General features: G+C 37.3%; 1 protein-coding gene across 2 annotated transcripts in view; it reads left to right on the plus strand.

Moving 5' to 3' along the window:
* gzl (godzilla E3 ubiquitin protein ligase) overlaps window positions 1–20911 on the plus strand; it is an 80202-nt gene extending 59291 nt beyond the window's left edge. For both annotated transcript variants that reach the window (XM_081769940.1, XM_081769941.1), the window contains exons 6-9: window positions 5621–5795; window positions 9649–9836; window positions 12277–12538; window positions 16949–20911. In XM_081769940.1, coding sequence (XP_081626066.1) covers window positions 5621–5795; window positions 9649–9836; window positions 12277–12538; window positions 16949–17187 — 864 coding nt within the window. In that variant the 3' untranslated portion in view covers window positions 17188–20911. The remainder of the gene's footprint in view (window positions 1–5620; window positions 5796–9648; window positions 9837–12276; window positions 12539–16948) is intronic.
* Window positions 20912–22042: the final 1131 nt, after the last annotated feature.

A 22042-nucleotide genomic window follows, 5' to 3' on the forward strand; every position in this document is an offset into this window, starting at 1 on the left:
GTAGCCGTTCAACGGTGTGCGGGGTCTCTGTGAGATAAGACTCGTTTCAAGAGGCCGAAGGCGCAAAATTCCATCTGTGACGCATCAAGGGACTTCACTGGAATATCTGTAAATGAAATGGCACGAATTCCAGTTTCTGCTGCCAGTTGTTGCAGGAAGAGGTGTGTTGAGCGAGATGTGCAACTTGACGCCTTGTCTTGATGCATCCACACACGATTCCTGTTCCTCCCGTAGAGATGGGGATTGGGGAATGTCATGGCGATAAATGGGTGTCAGGGCAATATCCTGATAATATTCCGAATTCACCTTCGTACTTTTGGCTACACGATGTAAGGTCAGCTTGCCCTGGTACGAGTATCCAGCAGCGATCGTGAAACTTGTGCCAGACTTTCCTTGCATTAAGTGAACCGTCTTTTAAAGTCTCTCACATCTGTCGATCAGTAAAAAAGTGCACGTGGTGGCTTGTGACAGTAATCCAGATAAATATATGCCTCGTCCAGTGTTACAACAAACTTCAACTTTTCACCGGCTAGGTACGCTCATACAGCTTTCGACAGTTGGTGCGACATTCCTGGATGTGTTCTGGCAAGAGCTTACGAACATGCCCCATCCGTCGCTTTACCAACCTCAAATTGCGGTGCGTGATGGTATCCACTGTCTTCAGTGATGTTTGTAGTCGGTTCGTGATACTATTCTGTGTGAGTAGATTCTTCTTGGTGACCAGAGCCCCGACTTCTCGAATTCTAGCTCGTGTACGGCTAGTGGCAGGTCAGGGGTTGGCCTGTTTCTGTCCCACAGGAATCATCCCACGCCTCGCCTTACCTGTCCCTTTCAACACTCGCAGTCATGGGAACGAGTTTTTTTTTTTTTTTTTTTGGCCAAAGTCTCTATCACTCTCTTTTTTTGAAATATTAGTCTACTAAGTCTTTTTTTTAAATCCTTACTTAGTCATATTGTTCGGATTGTGGCCAATGTACTAGAAAATGTCAGTAATTAAATAAAAGAAAATAATAATAATGATAAATAGAAAATGACATAAATACAAGGTAATAAATATGTGAAAGATTACCTGAACAATGGACTGGTGTACGACGGTACTTCTTGAAGTATATTCCATATACAAAGAAAAGTGTTGTTTTGGACAAGCAGTCTGTGAGGAAAATTGTAGATCTACTCAAAAAGCCTGGGATGTTAGCTCAGTTGCTTTTTATATTGTCTTCTGCCAAGTTATATGAGAAATTTACACATCGTTTTCAGAGTGAAATTCCGCTGGTTCATATTTTACACGCAGAGTTATTGCACGTCATTAAAACCATCGCAAGCAGAGTGTCTAAATGTGCTGCTGTTAATGAAGTGAAGTCAGCGTCAAATGATTGGACCAATTGTAGGTTGTTTGAATCCGATAATTTACTGTCTTTAAAACAAATTGTCATTTCAGAGGAAACAAGAAAAGAACTAACTAAACTACCAGAAGTGAATGCTCAACAGTTCTTGAAGAGACAAGCACATTATATTTCAGGTCGTAAACATTTGGTGCAAAATACAATGACTAATTCTGTTCACATTAAACGAACATTGGCGTTTCTCAATCCTGAGGCTAGAAAATCACAAAGTAGCTGCAGATACATCAGAACTGTAGCAAGAGCACTATCTGTAGCAATGCGAGATGATCAACTTGTTGAGGAATGGAAATGTCTGCAGCTTGAGTATGAACCTGCTGGAAGTGAAATTACTTCTTCACGTATTGACAGTTACTGGGACCTTTTTATGGGACTTAAGAAGGCGAATGGTACACCAAAATTTCCTCTAGTAAGTAAAGTAATAAAAGCTGCACTCTGCCTGTCCCATGGAAATGCAGATGTTGAAAGGAGATTTTCAGTATCAAAAAAATGTTCTGACAGAGGAAAAGACTCTTATGTCTTGTAGAACCTTAAGCAATATTTGATTGTGAAACATGCCTTAAAGTTTTATGACAACAAGCCCCATCTCGTTCCAATTTCTAAAAAGATGATTACTTTGGGTCAAAATGCTCATAACAGTTTCTGGAGGAACAGCGACTAGCCCAAGAAAGAAGTGCACACTTAGAGAAGAGAAAGAAAATTGAAAAAAGCAGAACAAAAACTGGAAAATGCAAGAAGTGCTAAGAAGAACATAGAAGAAATTGAAAGCCAGCTTAGTGAAAGAAAGCGGAAGTATAGTGAGACCAAAGAATCTGCAAATTCTCTGCTTGGTGAAGCCACAGATAGACTTCGGAAGGCTCTTAAAAAAAGGGGACCTGAAGGAGGCACAAATCGCTGCTCAAGGGATGTTGGAAGGTGTCATGTTATTGAAAGGAGAGGAACGCAAATTGCACAAGGACATTCAAGCTCTTCAGAAAAGTGTTGAAAAGAAGATAAATGCTCTAATCACATCATTTTTTAATGCATAGTCAAAGAAGAACTGAAATTTCTGTTGGAAGTTTTTACAGTTGACTTGTCATTATATATATTCAAATATTAATGCCTTGGATCATTTGTAAAGATTGGTAGATAGATAAATATATTTTTTATTTCTGAACTTAACCGGCGTCTATGGTAGGGGTATCACTAATGGACAGTCAGAGAAGTAGTAAAATTTATCGAAGTGCAATGGTTTTGTTATATATTATGTTGCATATATTATATATAATGTTCCTGAGATGTCAAATCATAATGTTGTATCTTTGAAAAAAAAAAACAATCCCCATCCAGGTCAAGAAATAAAAGCTTTGTTCTGTTGAAAACTTTAGAGCTGAGCTGTCCCTAAGCTTTCTTTATATATGTTCGAAAATTAAAAATGTGTATAATCATTTGTGAAGATTGGAAAATAGATAAATATATTTTTTTTATTTCTGGTATTAACGTGCATCTTGATAGGGGTAAATCACTATAAAAAAGTGTTGCATTTTCTAACTTACGACTGAAATTTGATTTGTGAAGTTCCTTATCAGAGGCAGGTTGGTCTACAAAGTCTTTTTTTTTTTTTTTTTTGCTTTATTTAGTCGACGAAGTCCCTTTTTGTGCTTCATTTGGTCTACAAAGTAGCTATTTTCAATGTCATTAGACGCTCCGATGCCTGCACCCGTGATATGGCATTTTTGGACACACTGAATCCATGCTCCTTGCACAGTTTGATAATCGCACTATAACTGTAGTCCACGTCGAAAAGGGCAGTTACGTAACCCTCCCAATAAACATATACTTTCGGCGGCATTTGTCCCGATATGCCTTTACCACATCTGTGACGCACTGTCAGTGGTCCAACGTGCCCACACGACTGGCAGCTTTCTTCTCTTCCAGCTTAGTGGCGCTGCAAAAAGTGTGTAATTTCGTCACCATAGATCCGAAACAACCTCTGTATAAGTATTGGTTGCAATAGAGTAATAAGTTCAAAGATAAAACCTCTTCCTCGAATCCATCCATATGAAGAAGCCATTAATAACTATCTCTTAGTGTTTTTTATTATTATTATTATTATTATTATTATTATTATTATTATTATTATCATCATCATCATCATCATCATCATCATCATCATCATCATCATCATCATCATCATCATCATCATCATCATCATCATCATCATCATCATCATCATCATCATCATCATCATCATCATCATCATCATCATCATCATCATCATCATCATCATCATCATCATCATCATCATCATCATCATCATCATCATCATCATCATCATCATCATCATCATCATCATCATCATCATCATCATCATCATCATCATCATCATCATCATCATCATCATCATCATCATCATCATCATCATCATCATCATCATCATCATCATCATCATCATCATCATCATCATCATCATCATCATCATCATCATCATCATCATCATCATCATCATCATCATCATCATCATCATCATCATCATCATCATCATCATCATCATCATCATCATCATCATCATCATCATCATCATCATCATCATCATCATCATCATCATTATTATTATTATTATTATTATTATTATTATTATTATTATTATTATCGAAAATAGCTTATTTCAAAAACTTCGGTTTAAATAGAGGGCTAAGGGAGGAGATGAAACCTATTCGTGGGACGGTGAATCGATTGTAAAAAATCGCATTTTGGTAGCATGCACTATATTTGCTCTACGGAAATAAACATTGAAACCGAAAATAGTAGTAAATTTGAACCACTTCCAGTTTGAGTAATGTTGTGGATAATCATTTGTCTTCAGACGCTGAATGCTTTAGCAAGAGAGAGAGAGAGACTCGTTATGTTATCGTTTTCTTCTATGCCAATAATGTTGTAACCGGAAGTAATAGTAAAAATGACGCACTTCTGATTTTGGTAGAATGTTATGGATACTCATGATGACTTGAGACGCTGAATCAATTGATAAAGACCGCGTCTCGATATCTCGTACCGTTTTCTCTTATGGAGCAATACCTCCGACCCGGCCAGCTGGCGATTGTAGACACAGGCACTAAGACAAGGGGCGAGATAATTTTTGGACAAGCTAACATGAGTTCCTCTTACATCCATACACACACAAAAATTTCGGAGTGGGGAGTGAGTTGAACATAGTCACAAAGAGACCACACTGTGGCTATGGACCTGCTTAGGAATGACAAATTATTGAATAGAACATGCTGCCCCAGCTTCAGCCAACGACGCCTTTGGTGGTTTTGATACTTTGTTCAAGTGAATAGCAATCATACAGCCGTGTGCACCAACGAAGTTTAAACGAGCGTTCACTCAAACGCGTTCAAGTTTAAACGTGATTCCAGAACTTTTGTTACACCATTAAAAGTCGAAGCTCAGTACATCTCGTTTAAGTAAATTTCGATCAATTTGTAAAATCGACTCTGATTGGTTGTCGTCTTTTGTCTCTAATCTTCGTTTAACAAAGTAATAAATGAAGAAAGCATACCGAGTGCCGGTCTTTTTGACATTTGAGATTGAGTGCATAGCGTTGTGAGTAGTCTAATTTCAGTGATCGTAATTGTGTTGAAAAAGAATAATGAAACCACGAGAAAAAAAATCCGAACACGAAGAATGTATTGTAATACAAACACATTCTTAAATGTAAACAGACTGACTTGGATCAACGAAGTTTAAACCCCCAAGTTCGGCCATTCAAGCTAAAACCAAGTTTAACCACCATTTGACCGAGACTTAACCTTGAACGTTGTTCATGCAACAGACATTACTTGGTTATGACCCTCGTTCAACAGTTGAACTTCGTTAGTGCTCACGGCCGTTAATAGAAAACTACTTCATAAATGGGGTAGTTCCGTATTTTTATTTAAAGAGAAATTTGAGGTAATTTAATGTCCTTTCTTTGTGTAACGTGGTGCTTTATATGTATAAATCAGTCTTCAGTTGAAGAATTACATAAAAATAAAATTCATTTGTTGTTATGGAATGTCATCACGTGACTGACTTCCGCATATCGGGCCCTGATTTCTCATGCTGGACGAATGCTCTGCCAGTAAGTCATCACTGTTGTATTGTTTGCTTACTCCAAAACTGACATTGTGTGATATACGGTATAATACCTAGTCTATTCATTGTTCGTATTGTATAAATACGTTTGTTTGTCCTTCCAGATTGTAAAATGCATCAAAGATCATCGTCAACAAAGGCGACATCGACTGCCATCATCGTCTTTGAAAAAGATACCTATATCACGCTACAAGAAGGGAGATCCTTACGAAACATGTGCGATTTGCTTAGATGACTATCAGGAGGGAGAAAAGCTGCGAATTTTACCTTGTTCACATGGTAGGTGCATTAATGTAGTTTTATTTTGTTTGTAGAAATTATTTTCTATATTCATTTTGTTATAATTCATTTCTTATACTGTCCTTCATTGTGTAAGACATTTTGATCGTTAATAAAAGTAAATAGTAAAAGATTTAGAAATTCGTGAAGTGTTACGACAAATACTGTGAAACATAAAATAAAGTTATACATACACTCCGACTTTTCAAAATCAGCTTGAATTACTGAAGTACACTAAATAGTGATAAACAGAATAAATAAGTGGATTACTGGAGCAGGATTCATCTTGGAATCTCTTCGGCGTAACCAGTGCGCTACCCACCAGTCCGCTCCCAAAACAGCCATACACTCTCTCATCCTTGAAGTCGATGATCTTTCATCCTTTTATTAATATAATGCATTAAATAGTGTTTATATGATGAGTAATAGAGACAGATAAGGAGGTTCGTCTGTTTAGGCATAGGGTGTCGAGCAGCGCCAAAGATCCAGAAAATCTGAAAAATTGATTTTGAAAGGAAAAAAATATTTTGAAATTTTGAAAGGGAATCACTACCTCTCCCCAAGTAAATTCAAGTCATACATCTGTGATTAAGTCTCGGTTCAGACGAGCAGAAAAGTCTGCTGCGGGCCCGCAGCAGAAAATTTTGCTGCGAACCTGCGCGAGCCGGAAATACATTCGTTCTTATCATTCATGCTACACTAGCTGCGGACCCGCAGCGTGCAGAAATTGAGTTGCGGGGACCGCTGGCTCGAAGTGGTTCCACGCAAGGTGTAGCGGATCGGCAAACCATTACTGACAATAAGTTAAATCACACGAGCAGACTGTCCCACGTGTGCAGAAATGGAAATCGAAGAACTCTTTATGAACGAAATTCAAAAATACCCCGCGATATAGTATTTAAAGTGTGAAAAATATCGAGACAGAAATAAAAAGCGAAAGGCATGGAACAAGATGTGTAAGACAGTAGGCCTATGTGAGAAATTTAATAAAAAAAACAAAGAAGAGAAAACAGCTTTGATATTCTCACTTTTTAATGTGAGAATCTAATATTCATGTTGTGTTTCTGGTGGCATAGTAACACCTTAAAACTAGAGTCAAGATATCGTTAAGTCTTAATTGTTTTGTTTTTCGTTTGTTTGGTTTTCTTTTTGCTTTGTTTTGTTTTTGTTTATCAATCCCTTATCTATGGTTGTCCCTGACTTTCCCTTCCTTTTCCTTTTTTCTCCCTTTTTCATTTACTTATAAAATAAAGAGTATGAAAATAAAAAATAAACATTCCCAATGATGATACCTCTCCTGTTTTGAATGTTCAAGGCACCGGCTGAGAGTTACGCGGCTGAGTGAATGTAATAGTAATTTCATGTAGTATTCACATTTGATTTTCGTTTAGCATCCCTTTTGAGAAGCGAGGCTATGAACACTTTATTGTGATATTAACAATATTAATAATATACAACAAATAGGTTTGGAGAACGAGCCTCTATTGTTAATGTAGTTCCTTGATGAGATTTCTTATATCACTCACTCCGGCTGACAATTTGTCGTCCATTGTTAACGTATTAAATTTTAAAAATATTAGATTTAACACAAAAATTAGTTGAAAATCAGGATTCTCATAAGGTTAAAAAAAAAAAAAAAAAAAAAGAAAGAAAGAAAGAAAAAAAGGCATGTTGGATGCGTAACAAAAATATTATTGGTTCTCGTATAATTGATAATATTGTGCACATCGTTGCTATTTTAGAGATAACAACTGAATGTTTCTAGACATAAAGAACAACTTAAAACTTTGCTATGAAATTCTACCTATGTAGCTTACAAAATAATCAGTCCATCTTTTTCTGTTTTCGTTTGCTGCATTGCCTCCTTGTGGTATGCTACACATATTGGGAATTTTCTCAAATCCTTTCATAGTTATTCGTAAAATATTTGAACCACCTTCCCCCTGATCGCATTTCAATAAAAGTGTAATTACAAAACCCCATTAGATATTGTATTTTTGGCATAAATTTTGAACTCCCCTATCCACTTAGACTGTAAATAAATAAGTGGAAATTTTGATATCTAAATGACCGCCCTTCCTCTTTTAACAGTGAAATATACGAAAACCTTGAAACATGTTCCATTGTTTTTATGTAAGAGTTCATATTAGTAGTTCACATCTCCAATTTAAGCGAATCCTCACATTGGACATTTCTAAATATATAAAAGGAAATTTCACTACTATAGGGGTGAAATGAAATCTTTGAGTTTTACGTCCGACAGTTATGCGGAGTGGGCTAAAGGAAACTGTGATGATGAGAATGAATGAAATGGTAGAATGAAGAAAGTGGGAGGAAACGGGAGAACCCGAGAAAACCCAAGCACACAGTGTTTGTCCACCACAAAACCCATTTAAAGCGAGCTAGGATCGAACCAGGGACGCTACGCACAAGAGGTGAATGCACTACCACAGCCACCGCGACCCCATTACTATAGAAATTCCCCTTGTCCTCTTCAAGAGAAAAAATTCAAAAACGCTGAAACCTCTGCTCCATTATTTTAATTTAGGGGTTTACATTCCGAATTTTACATCTCTAACTGAAATGAATTCTCACATTCGGCTCTTTGTGAAGAAATAAAGGGAAATTTTACTGTTACTGAAATGCTTCTCTTACCCCCTTAGGATCGGAATATTTGGAAACGCTCAAATAAGTGTCTAATTTTTAATTTAAAGTTACCAACTTATGTCAAAAAATCGAAATTAGTCACGCGATAGTGAAACCACGCTAGTGGACGCTAATAACAACTGAAAATGTCTATGAATAGGTCCCTGTATGTCTTACTTCCTGCATTCATACAAACGATAGTTAGTTAACATAATTAGCTTACATTTAATGTAACAGCTAACATTTGAATTGGTGGTATCGGAAGTCTTATGATAGACGGTCTACTTTAATTTTATCACTTAACTTATTTTCGTTACGAGATCATCAAACGAAGTGCTGCTCATGCGAAATAAAGAACTTCTCTTCGTCATTGCGTAAATCAATAAACATGGAAGACAACTGTAGCTGAAAATAAAATAAACTTTTTTTTATGTTGGACTGAAACGCCCGCGCGAGTCTGCTGCGGGCCCGCAACAGACTTTTCTGCTCGTCTGAACTGAGTCTATCTAGTGCACTATGAAGCATGTAAACGATAGCAAGTATCATTTTCTATAATAACTTAAAATGTACATTCCATAAATTGTTTTCTACATAGTTTTAAACTATTAAGACACTAGATATGAGGCTCCGCCTACATAATTTTAATATACCCTTTTAAGTTACTCATATGTAAATGTTGTTTCAGACTAGATACTATTTTTCTGTTCACCATTTAAGCTTATACAACTGGATATTTTGTACTATATTTACTACATGGCGCGCTGTATATATGTATCTTCATGCGTGTAAGTCACCCTGCACTCTACAATATATCTTCCCATCCCTGTTAGATTGTGTGAGCACTTGATATATCTCCCCTTCTCAGAAACATATGTGCAGGTGAGATTTTTTTTATCTATGCTTTACGCCCCCCTCCCCCTCGAAAAAGAACACCAGGTATTTTGGGGATGGGGAAAATTCTCACAACCCTGTTCTTCAGGGAGTGGACTGGCTAACACACTGGCACGTCAAGCCAGAAACCCGGGTTCGACTCTCGATCTAGTCGTTTTTTTTTTCACTCTTTGTGCATCTTATTCAACTGTTGTTTTTATTTTGTAATGCTCCAATGGTATTTGACAGTAGTTAAGAACTGGAGTGAATGAATTATTTAAGGAATTTAAATAAAATAAATTATTTATATTAATGCTCATGATATTTTCTTCCTCAGCATACCATACTAAATGCATCGATCCATGGCTGACACGGAATCGAAGAGTTTGTCCCGTATGCAAGAGGAAAGTGTTTGCCCACGATGAGCATATATCAGACAGTGAGAGTGACAGCGAGGATGAAATGGCACCGTTAGTTCGACCAAGTTCTTACGGAACACAGGGCGGTACATTTGTTCAGCAGCGGGTAAGTGTATGATTATACTATGATATTCATTGTGTAATATATTTTTAAAAATATCACACACTTAATAACATTCTTTTCCGCAACTACTTGAAAAAGTTTACAAAGAATATGAAAATTAGTGGTTATGTTTCTGAATGAAGATTGAGGTGATATCTAGGTACGAGGGAGAATCAGAAACTAAAGTTACAAGGCCGATATTTCTGGAGTTTTGTTTGTTATAGAGGAATAAGAAGTGTGCGGTAATTTTAATAGATGGAGTTGGCAACTGTGCAGAGTTGCAGCCGCCCGACACCTACGGCGCTTGTAGTAGTTAAACACAAATGGCGACTCGTTTGGAAAAGTGGTCTCGTGAAGAAATCCGCTCATGTGGACGAAACATGTAACCACGGCTATACTGTAAGATCTTGACACGATTGCGCGAATCAATCAGGAGGAAACGGCCAGGACTTCTCGCCAAGGGTGTCATCTTTCTTTACGACAACGTGAGCCCAGAAGACCACCACGCTGTTGAAGCAGTTTCGCTGGGACATCATGGACTACCCTCCCTACAACCCGGACCTAACTCCAAGTGACTTTGACCTGTTTTCACACTTGAAGGAGCACCTAGGAGGCCGTCGCTTCGCTTCCGATGAGAAGGTGAAACACTTCGTGACAACGTGGCTGAACACGCAAGGACAGGACTTTTACCAGGAATTTTCAAACTCATCCCACGATGCGATAAACGCCCCAACCGATATGGATACTATGTCAAAAATAAGCTAATGTATCTCCTATCTGTTGGCTGTATTAGTTATAACATGTTTCACTGCAGGCTTTGTAACCTTATCTTCTGATTTCTCCCCGTAGAGTGTGTACATTACTTTAAAATTCTCCTGCACACAAACGATAAATAATTGTACCTTACTAGTTCATCAAAGAGTTGATTTTAGTTTAGCATCCCGTTCAGCAGCGAGGCTATATGAGACGTGGACCTAGTGATTAACGTGGAATCCGAACCACATGAGCTCCCGCCGGGAATCGAACCCGGGTCTCCCACGCCGAAGGCGCGTATGCTAACCGCTGAGCCACGAGGGAGCTCGAGTTCATCAAAGAGCTACTTGTCTGTCTGTGAAACGTAGGATGATAACAAGTATATTTAAGATCATCAACGGTTTTGTTAAGATTCGTTTAATTTCATCAGAAATAAGTCATACCAATTACTTTTTTTTTCTTTAACAAAAATTTAAATGCAAGTTTTGATTATTATTATTATTATTATATTTCTCACCCAGAGAATACCCACGTATTGTCTTGTTAAAAACAATCTCTACCATCCGCTCTATTGTTAAGTCCGGTGAACAAATGTGAATCATATCTGACTGCTTAAGGAATCCAAAATAATGTCTATATCGTAAATTATTCGGCATGTGGAATTAAATGAAGATCGCAGAGGACAAAATTTCATATTATTATTATTATTTTATTTATTTATTTATTTTTACCAAAAGATCAAATTTCCAATTGTTAAAGTATTCTGAATGTTGCAAGGATGTGATCACATGCCATAATTCATTGTAGTATTCCAAAAAATGAAATGAAATCAAATCTTTGAGTTTTACGTCCCACGCTTATGCCGGTTAGGCTAAAGGAGACGGTGATGATGAGTAATGAATGAAATGGTGGAATGAAGAAAGTGGGAGGAAACGGGAGAACCCCGAGAAAACCCCGCACACGGTGTTTGTCAACCACAAAGTTCACTTGGCGGGGGCTGGGATCGAACCCGGGACCCCAAGCGCCAGAGGTGAACGCTCTACCACTGAGCCACCGCGGCCCCTGTAGTATTCCAAAGTCTGCTTCTCGAGAAAAACACTTTCAGTGTTCCTTTATATAAACACTTATTCTCTAATATTCATAATCCTCAGAAGTAAAAAAAAAAAAAAAAAAAAATGTACTTGCAAAGAAGTAATTTTTGTTTTGTACACAATAGAAACGAGTAAACTCACTACTTATATACAAATAGTTTATGCACCATACGCAATTGGTTCCATTCAAATGTCTTATCACCATACTGTGACTGAAGTCTTTGAAATTTCGGCTAGTTTTATGCCCTTTTTCATGAAAAACTTCATCACCACATGCTTGTACACATTCATGCTGTTGTCCGCCATCTTGAATGACGGTCTCCGACTAACGCGCAAAATGAGTCCCTTCTACCAGTAATAGACAGTTGCCAGTACTTACAGCATGCAGTATTTTCACACATATTTAATTTTAAACCTGTAAAGAAAAGTTTTGTATTCAACCACGACTTCGATCGTTTTCAGTTTCTGGGTTGTTTCGGAAAAGATCAATAACTGTTGAAAGGGTGAAACAAATATATTTTTGAAGTCCTTCCCGCTAAGAATTCTGATACGCAACTACAATATGACATGACTGAATATTGATTGTGTGTGTTTTGTAGGAAAACCCGTTCCAGCGAGTGCAAAGACAACAGGAGACCTCATCATCTGCTTCCAGCCATTCTGGAGAAGCTGAAGGCTACGAGAACGCATCTTACGTCTATGAAAGAGAACAACCACGATTAGGAACAGAGAAACCTCGAGCGGAACCATCATCCGAAGAAACTTCGAATTCTGACTCCACTTATGGTTCCCCTATGAGCTCAAGCTTCTCTCAGCAAAGACGATCACAAGACGCCGAGAAAAGAGAAGAAGCCACTGCTGGTAAGTTGAAGGAGACTAAAAGTTTTCGATATTAAGAAAACAGTATGCGAATACATAACATTTTTGCGTATTTAGCTTAATTCTTGTTGTATATGGAATTAATTATTTACTAGAAATTAGAGAAAACAATCAGATGTACAAAAGAAATAAACTGTAAGGTTTTTTCTTAATTGCTTCATCAGATAGGAAGAAAAGTGGCAGAACGTTGACGTTTTCTAGCTACTTTTCTGCTAGTTAACGTTTCTTGTCTCTTCTCGCAACCCCTTCCCTCTCTATCTAATGAAGCATTTAGCGAAAGAGCTTAACATTCTTTTTTAGTCTGTGTGGTTGCTTTTACTATTTTCTAGTGATATGCTGGGAAATTGTTTAGTTTCACGTGTGCAGACTTGTTGACGGGGCATAAAGATCACAAAACGCCGTAATAAAAATATTTGTCATATATGCATTTTGCTTCTGTTTGCGTGATTGCAGCTAATCGTAGGAAGGGTTATCGCATATAACGTATGTGTTTCTATCACGTTGGATGGTAGGAATGATGATCTAGTCTCAGGTCATTTTGGATAACTACGAAAGAATGCAGTACGAAAACAGCGTGATTCCACAGTGTTAGTTAATAAGAATAAGAGGAATAAATTAAATCAGTTTTTAGATTGGGAAAATACTATGAAAAGTAGATACGGACGATCTCCATTCGTGATAGGCCAGTGAACTTTTCTTTTTCTTTCTTGCTGCAATACTTAATTGCCCTCTTTACTCAGTTCGTGATCTCTGCAGTCAGAAGTTAATTTCTCCCTCTCTTTCTCTGCTCCGTGGTGTTTTGGTTTCCTTTTTGTCTTTCATTCTTCTTCCTTCTGATTTTTTTTTCCTTCCTTCATATTCATTGATTTGAATACTGCATTTAAAATGAAATGGAACAAAACCACCAACACTAAACACACAAACGTAATTTTTGTTATGCTCATGACATGAATTTTCTGTTAGTGGTGATGCAAGGTTTCTGAACTGGTGGTGGAGGTAACGCCCTGTACTTCCATGACTTCGGCGCATACAGGAGGCCCGGCTTTATATCCTAGTTTTCCCCATTCATTCATTTGACAGAGACTGCATTTGGACGAAAGTAGAGCGAGCATAAATCCGTGTCTACCGGGAAATGAATTTGGGCTATTCGGTTGTAAGTAAACACGTTATCGACTGTTGCATCGAAGTTCTATAGTAAGTTAGAATGAAATGGAATTATGAGTATGAAAACATAATCAAACAGGATTGAATTGGAGGGCATGGTGAAAAGTTCTTGGCTTTACTCAGAGATCGCGTTGATACAATAACATTCTGTATTTGTTATGGTGGTGCATGTTTCGCAATTAACGTAAGTCAAGGGTCAACTTGATCTTCTGAATGTTTTTGTTTATTTGATTTCTGAAAGTAGACGTGTTTTCTGTGTGTTTCGTTCAAGTGGATAAACTGGAATGCCATGCCGTCATAAAATTCTTTGTTGTGGACGGTTTATCGCCAACGAAAATTCAATCCAATTGATGAAGCTTTATAAGAAATCTGTCCCTTCATGGGCGGCTAAATTCAAACACGGTCGTACTTCCCAAGATGATCGATGTGAAAGATATCCCAAAATTACAACCAGATGAAAACACCGAGAAAGTGCATAATACGGTATTGGAGGATCGGCGATTAAAACTATATGAAATAACTGATGCCATAGACATGTCAGGAGAAAGAGTATAATACATTTTATATGAAGAATTACGTACGAAAAATATTCGTGAGAGATGGGCGCTGCATTTGCTGAATGCTTACCAAAAACAAATGCAGAACAAATTTCTCAGCAATGTTTGGACCGATTGATTTTGTGCTGTGGATGAACCGTTGGTCCACCACCACATGCCGAAAATGAACAATAAAGCAGTGGGTGAAACCCAGTGGCCCTTCACAAAAGGCAAAATGTGTTTCATCTCCCAAAAACAGTTACTGCCAGTTTTTGGCGTGCATGGGGGATTCTTCGTATTACCTTTCAAAGAGTTAAACTACGCAGTCTTTTGGACCAGCTGGATTAAAAAATACGTTAGAAGAGGTATGGATTGCACCAAAAAATTTGTCTTTCAGCAGGACAGGAACTAAGAGATTCAAGATACAACTTATTGGAACATCCACCCTGTTCAACAGCTTTGGGGTCGTCTGATTTCCACGTATTTCTCACATTTTAAAAAATTGTAGGTGGAAAACATTTTGAGTCCAGTGAATAGGTTATGGCAGCCGTAATGGGTAGTTTGCAGACCTTCCAGAATCACACTTCAGATATGGAATCCACTGGAGAAACATTGGTGCACTGACCTAAAAGGGACTATGTAGAAAAGTAAATGCATTTTTTATTTATACAAGAATTTTAGGAATGATCCAAAAAATGGAACAAAAGATTGCGATCTTGGGCAATAATTAATTTTTGGATAATGGGCTACAGAATTTTTGAACGGCCCTAAACCGAGTTTTCATACATTGTACGGAATAAGCACATCATACTAAGTTAAGTAATAGTTTGGCTACACTGTATGTAGTTCTCCAGATAAAAGGCGTACAAGAAAAATTTTGACTGCAATATATTGGATCTTTTGATACAAAAATAGTCTTTTAGTGCCAGACCAAGATCTTTCCACTTTGTCGTTTTAATAAAAGTAGATTATATAACAAACCATGGATGTTACATTCAATTTGCAAACTTATTACTCAGCAAGGAGGGGCTTTTCGAAAAACATTTGATGTAAATAATAACATAATGAAGGCTCAATCCCTTGGGCTTCACAGGAGCGCATCGTTGAAGCGTGAATCACGAAAAAAAAAAAAAAAAAAAAAAAAAATCGACATGTTCTCCACGTAGGAGTGATTACGCTCCACCAATGCATGCAACAGAAGTGCCAATATATCGATCACCATGTGTAAACTAATAGAAATAAAAGTTTTTACGTACCTTGTGCAAAATTATTATATGTTACTCGTGCACAAGGTACACAAAAACTTTTATTTTTATTATTATGCATAATTTGCGTTAACAATACGAAACTTCTTACTTTATGTAAACGCTCATTTTCTCTGTGATTTCTAGTTATTATCTACGAATTAGCTTATATTTTATAAATAATATATAGTAAACTTGATTTCCGCAATATAAAAGTATCCCATGAAATATATATGTATCTTAGTTCTTTATTCGCATAGCATGTTTTACATGTATAGTAATTTCAACATGCTAACTAGCTACAAAACGCACGTTGGTTTTTTCACCTATGACGATAGATAAGATAAAATGTCCCGCGTAGCGTAGTTGCTAACGCTTTCGTCTTTGATGCGAGCGGTACCGGGTTCGATTCCCATTGGGTACACGGTTGAAAAAGTGTAAAAGCTGGTTCAGGATAGCCATCCTGAGTGGGGCTTTCCTCATTCACACTAGGCAAATGCCGTGATAGTTCCTAACATATAGGTCCCAGGTCGCTTCCTTTCTTTCCTTTCGTCAGATAGTGTGATCGCAGAGGGGCGTCATTCCTCATACATGACGGGCTAACATAGCCATAAATGCCGAAAGTCTAGAAATTTAATTCGTAAATCTCTAAAAGATAAAATGTCCAGGAAATGTTCAAAACATTCATACTCTCTCCCGTCGCTCTCGGCAGTGAAACACCAAAAGCGACTAAATTTTAAATTTCCGCCAAGTTACCTAAGGGAGAAGGGATTCTAAAACGTTATGGAAACAACGGACATATTGCTCCTTCCGGATTAATCAACGAAACAGTCTTGAAGCATAAAATAAGAATGGAAAGCCCTAATGGCACTAATCAACTAATACGCTCCCCGGCAGTTGTCATAAAAACAATAAAAAAATATCACCGCCAACTGTATTTTTGGGGATGTTACCTTCAGTTGAACTTCCCTCTCCCTTCGGTTTACTGACGACCTGGAACACCAACAGTAAAATATGTTCGAAAGTTGTGTAGGTGTCCAACATACAAAAGTTAATTTAAAAACATCAGCAGTAAAGTAATAGTGTTGCTATAGTGCAGCCAAATTCCAAGATAGACAAAATGGCCAACGTATAGAATAATTAAGAATGTATGTCGTATGGGAAAATGCGAGTTCCAGGCAAGAGGCCAAGTTAATAGGTTATACTGTACTGTTTTGTTTTGCAATAATTCGAATAAATGGCTATTCTCTGTTAGAAATCTTTGTTGTAGAAGAATTTTAGTAAATCATAATAAAATATGTAACTGGCCAGTTCTTTCAGAAGTTGAGTGAAGAAGAACCAAGATGAACCGTGAATTTTTCAAGACAGGGTACAATTGTAATAAAAATTCACTATTTATCATCCGTATTTATTGTACATTTTAAAATATTATTTTTGTCTTCTTATAGCATCCACTGATCCAGTGTCGTACGTAACGCTAACGTCCTCAGGGGATCATTCCATTAACAGCCACGCTGACGACATCGTTGTCCATAGTGCAACACAGTCCAGTCCTGTTACACATGCTCCAGACACATCTTTGGGTCCGGTCGAGATCGCTGTTGACATAGCTTCTGCTCGCGGAGAGCCACAGCCCAGGGTGGAGGCGCAAGACAATAGCGGAAGGCAGAATGATGTCGTTGTGTAGGGCAGAAAAGTACAAGAAGAAAAAAAAGTAACACTGGGACAGAAACATTGTAACCTCAAAAATAAGATTAGTTTAGGTTGCTTTAAATACGAGAAACTTGCCAGTTCGTATGCGTAATTCTGAAGTTAGTGTTGATTTCGTGTGCAAGGTCATGCGAATGTTGTTTTGCAAGTGATCTTTTTGTTCTGTCGCAAGAGGAGAATGAGGTACAGAGTAAGAAACAAGATTTTATTGTTGCAAGTAGGTGTATACTGAGACTAAACGATGTCTTATTTATTTTTAATCTGTAAGTAAAAAGGAAATAAGTAAGTGTATCAGCTGGAAGAGTGATTTATATACATTTCAGTTTGTTTTAAGTTAATTTACTGCAGATAACTACTTGGTTTTTATATGCATGATAATCTGCTGAAAAAAAGAAACGCAAAACTATTATTTTACATAAAGAAGAACTTGTTCAGAAATAATTTTGAGTTTTATGTAATATAAGTGTATATAGATACATAGAATATGCACTATTTTTAGTGTAGTGACGTGGTATGTATTGTGTGTGCGCGTGAAAACTTGTGATAAAGTATCCTTTAATAAATTGACCAGAGGATAGACATTTTCAACATTAATTTTTAGTTGTTTGCTGTTACGAAGAATTGAAGTCCAAAAGAAGGCATTTGTTAAAGACTGTAGAATACTTTTCTTATCAAGTTCGTTTTGCTTTTATTTACGTGAATAGGGAAATATTAAATCATGTTATACTTTAGTTTTAGCTCTAAATATGCCCGTGCGTGCTTTTCATGTAATCTCAGTTTTTTTTAAGTATATCTATATGCATTAGTGTACAATTACTATTATTATTATTACTATTATGTAAGAAGGAAAGTAAAGACCATTAGGTCTGAATACAGGTAAAATAATATAGAAATTACAATTTCGTTGAACAAACAATTTATTAAAAATTGTGTGGGTAGGATTATCTCTATTCGGGTATTTATTAGAAACACAGTATATGCTTAATTACAGATGTATGATAAAAAAAAAAAAAAAAAAAAAAAGGATTTAGAAAACAATATTCAAACATATGGCGTGCGCAAGCTCACTTCAAATCAAACTATCAGTTACATTTCGTAAAATACTGGATTGGTAAAAACCGATTTGTAGCGTGGCGTCGCTTCTTGTCTACCACAGAATTGTAGTCTGACCTAACCGATTTATTACATTGTTATACAGTGCATTTGGAAAGTAACTATGCACTACACACACACACCATCCTTCTGACTCAGACAAAGCAACTGCAGTGTAACCAACTGCATACAACATTGTAAGCAACTGTTAAATAAACATTGCCTCCGATCAATTAAACATTGCCTCCGATCGCATCGGTTGGAAAAATATCACTGTATAATCGTGTCCATTTTGTACTCGTGCAGGTGCATAGTTACTTTCCGAACGTACTGTATTTGTTCAGATGTTCGTATGCAATATGATTTAATTTTCTTAACCTTTTACACAGTTTCCTGTATTTTCAAACTTTTTACTAGTAATAACTATAAAATCGTTCTTATAAAACGGTAGACGTAATTCCTTGCGGTTTCGTAAAGTAAGTAGTGTTGAGTTTGCCGTTGTGCATAACAAGATAAGGTATTGTAAATCAGAAAGGCATTTTTCTTTCGTACGTACGTTACACATTCGATTTTTCGTACAGAAAATTCATTGGACTGAAGGTAACAAGCGTTCCAAAGTTATTGCGCTAACACAATCCAAGAGCGTGGCGTAAGTTAACAGATCTTGAGTCAGAAATAGACAAACAGTGTTTAAGTAGATTCGAGCTAATGCGGAGAAGCAATACGTTTGTATGTCTAGTGATTCGTTCTGGCGAATGAACATTCAGTACAATTATTGCTCAGAAAGCTGACAGTGTAGTGAAGCGTTATTTCTACTTTGTGTCTTAGATTGTATGTTTGATAATACTGTTACTTTTATATAAATTTTAAATAAAGTGCAAAAAAGCTACAGTAAAAATCTAAGTTATAATTTCTTTAACTAGGCTGTTGTTTACTGAAGATTCGTGATTCTTTGAGAAAGAATCGGTATAGTGAATCTGACTGAATAATGACACATAATTTGAGCAAAGCGCATCTCAATTGCTACGGTTTACTCACTGTTTCAATTGTTGATTACATGTTTGTCATACTACAAGGGTATCAGCAATATGAGACGAAATATAAATGATGGTTGACTTCAGATTGTGTTTGCTTGCAAGTAACTTCTATATTATTTTGCCTTTTAACTACTTGATTTATATTAACTAATTACCCAATAATATATAGGTATGTATACATTGTGTACTACTTCATTTTTATATATATACACACACCGTGTGATTGTTGGTGAAAATGTGTCCGAGCGTGTGCGTTAAATTCCGAAGCGTTCAGGGTTTGTTTAAAGACATGTCGTAGACAGTGGTGCTTCTCTTTATAAAACTGCGTAAAAATAAGAAAGAAATAAAGTGAAGAAACAGAAATAAACTGAGTATACTTCGATTTTTATTAGAAATAAGGGTGTAGTTGTTGTGTCTTCTAAGTAATTATTATTATTATTTTTTAATGTACGTCTTTTCTGTGATACTTATTTTATATGATTTATGGCTATTAGAGAGACTGACGTTATAATCAAATCTCGCTTGAGTGCAAATTCTTTCTTTAGTTCCATAAAAATATTTGCCAACCCTTTCGGTGAGAAACCGACAGATGAGCGTTATTTGTAACCTGACAGTTAACAATTCATAGAAGTAAGAAATGTAAAGCGTTTTTCCGTAAAGTAGTAGGACTGAATTTTTTCAAAAGATGTATTCAGTTATGCCTCTTCTGCGTCAACACAGCGTTTCTAGCAAATCAGCGAATCACTGAAGGCTCCCTGGAACGCAGAAACTGGAATGCTCTTCACCTCTCTCGTTACGCCTTTTGAATGGCCTGGACCGAGCCGTGCTGCCGTTTCTTTTTCATGACCTTTTTCAGTTGGGGGAAGAGGAAGAAGTCTGCAGGAGCGGCATCTGGGCTGTAGCTGGGGAAGTTGTGTGATGCCATGTTTGGTCAGGAACTCCATGACAGCAAAGGCGGTGTGGCTCGGCGCATTGTTGTGATGAAGCTTCCATGATCCAGCCATTGCTGGACGGAGCTCCTCCGTGGCTAAGCGGTTAGCGTACACGCTTTAGGCGTGGGAGACCCGGGTTCGATTCCCGGTGGGAGCTCATGTGGTTCGGATTCCACGTTAATCAGTAGGTCCACGTCTCATATAGCCTCGCTGCTGAACAAGACGTTAAACTCAATCAACAACCCATTGCTGGACGGATGCGGGCAACTCGTTTTCGTCAGAGTCTGACCAGGAGGTCCAAACTCTCTGTGAACCACTCCTTTGTGGAGATGACAAGGCTCCTTGAAAGGGGTTCACCTTAAACTCGACCTACACTCCGTGAAGACTTGGAGACGACAAGCGGCGGGTAACTAAGACCCCATCCCCACCCAACCAGCGCAGTAACATCCCCTCCGTTTTGGCGGGGAAAAATCAGTCCTGCTACTTCCCGGATAAACTCTATACATACCAACTAACAGGTATGGAAATACGACATATACAGCAAATTCTGCTAAGTGGTCACCTGTTTATGTTAACATACAGATGTAGCGATCGGTTATTACTATGTAAATTAGCCACTATCGTAAATTCGCACTTTCTTTCTTTTAATGAAACCAAGAGGCCAACCTGTGCAGGTCTCATTGTATTTATCTGTTAATTTTAGTGCTTTTTGCAAGACGCACAAGTTTATTTTGCTTTTTTTCCAACCTCTAAACTCTCTCTCTTTGAAAAATAATGTCCTGTTAATTTGCTGTTGCTTTGTCTTTGTTTTTAATTAATATGTAACCTTTGTCCATATCATGATATTGTTGTTGGAGAAAGATTGGTTAAGTTCTTTTTTAAATATTCGTGTTGTTAAGATAATTCCTCATAACAGTTCATATTTTACGAAAAAGTATAATTAAACCAAAACAAAGTTGTATCAGGCCTGGCCATCTTCCATGAAGCATTTTTTTCTTAACACTTTCGAATGTATTTCTATGTTTTTAAAATAGTACTTTGATAGAAAAGTTGATGCTACGTAAAAGACTTAACTGGGCATTTTGTTGAGGCTGTTTAACTAACTACAAAATCTTGGCTTTAGATATTTATTAATGATAATGCGTTATTATTTTATTATTTTTTGTTCTGAAATGAAAAAAATAAACTTTCCAGGTCTTCTAATTTCTTCTTCATTGTCATTTTTCAGTGTACCTTCGTTTGTAAAAATGAATTTATGCTATGTATATACGAGACATATCCAGAAAGTAAGTTTCCCGTGCGTCCCATAGCTAGGAAACTGTATGGTGCGCGAAACGACTGCGTGCACGTGAGAGAGAAGGTCCTAGCATAGCGTATGCGCCAGCGGAACTTCTCGAGTGCTCTCAGTAGCGTCGTGGCAGTGGTTCAAGATGGAGTTCCCATTCCAGCTCTCGCCGCGTGTGAAGTGAGAGCAGTGATAAAAGTTTTTGAATGCACAGGGAATAGCGCCGATGGAAATCCATCGTCAGTTGTATCGTTGCAAAAATGTCAATGCTGGTCCATGCGCCTTGCTTTGTGTTCTGGAGTCAGTTGCTGTGTCATCCACCTGACACACAACTTTTTGAACAACAGGCGCTCCGTGACAATGGTGTGCAATAAGAAGCGGGAATTACTTGCTCATGAAGTTAGGATCGTAGATGTGGCACAGCTGATGATGGATTTCAATCTGCGCTATGCCCTGTGTATTCAAAAGCTTTATCATTGCTCGCAG

This window comes from Thermobia domestica, chromosome 8, assembly GCF_964235325.1.
Source record: "Thermobia domestica chromosome 8, izTheDome1.hap1.1, whole genome shotgun sequence".
NCBI lineage: Eukaryota > Metazoa > Arthropoda > Insecta > Zygentoma > Lepismatidae > Thermobia > Thermobia domestica.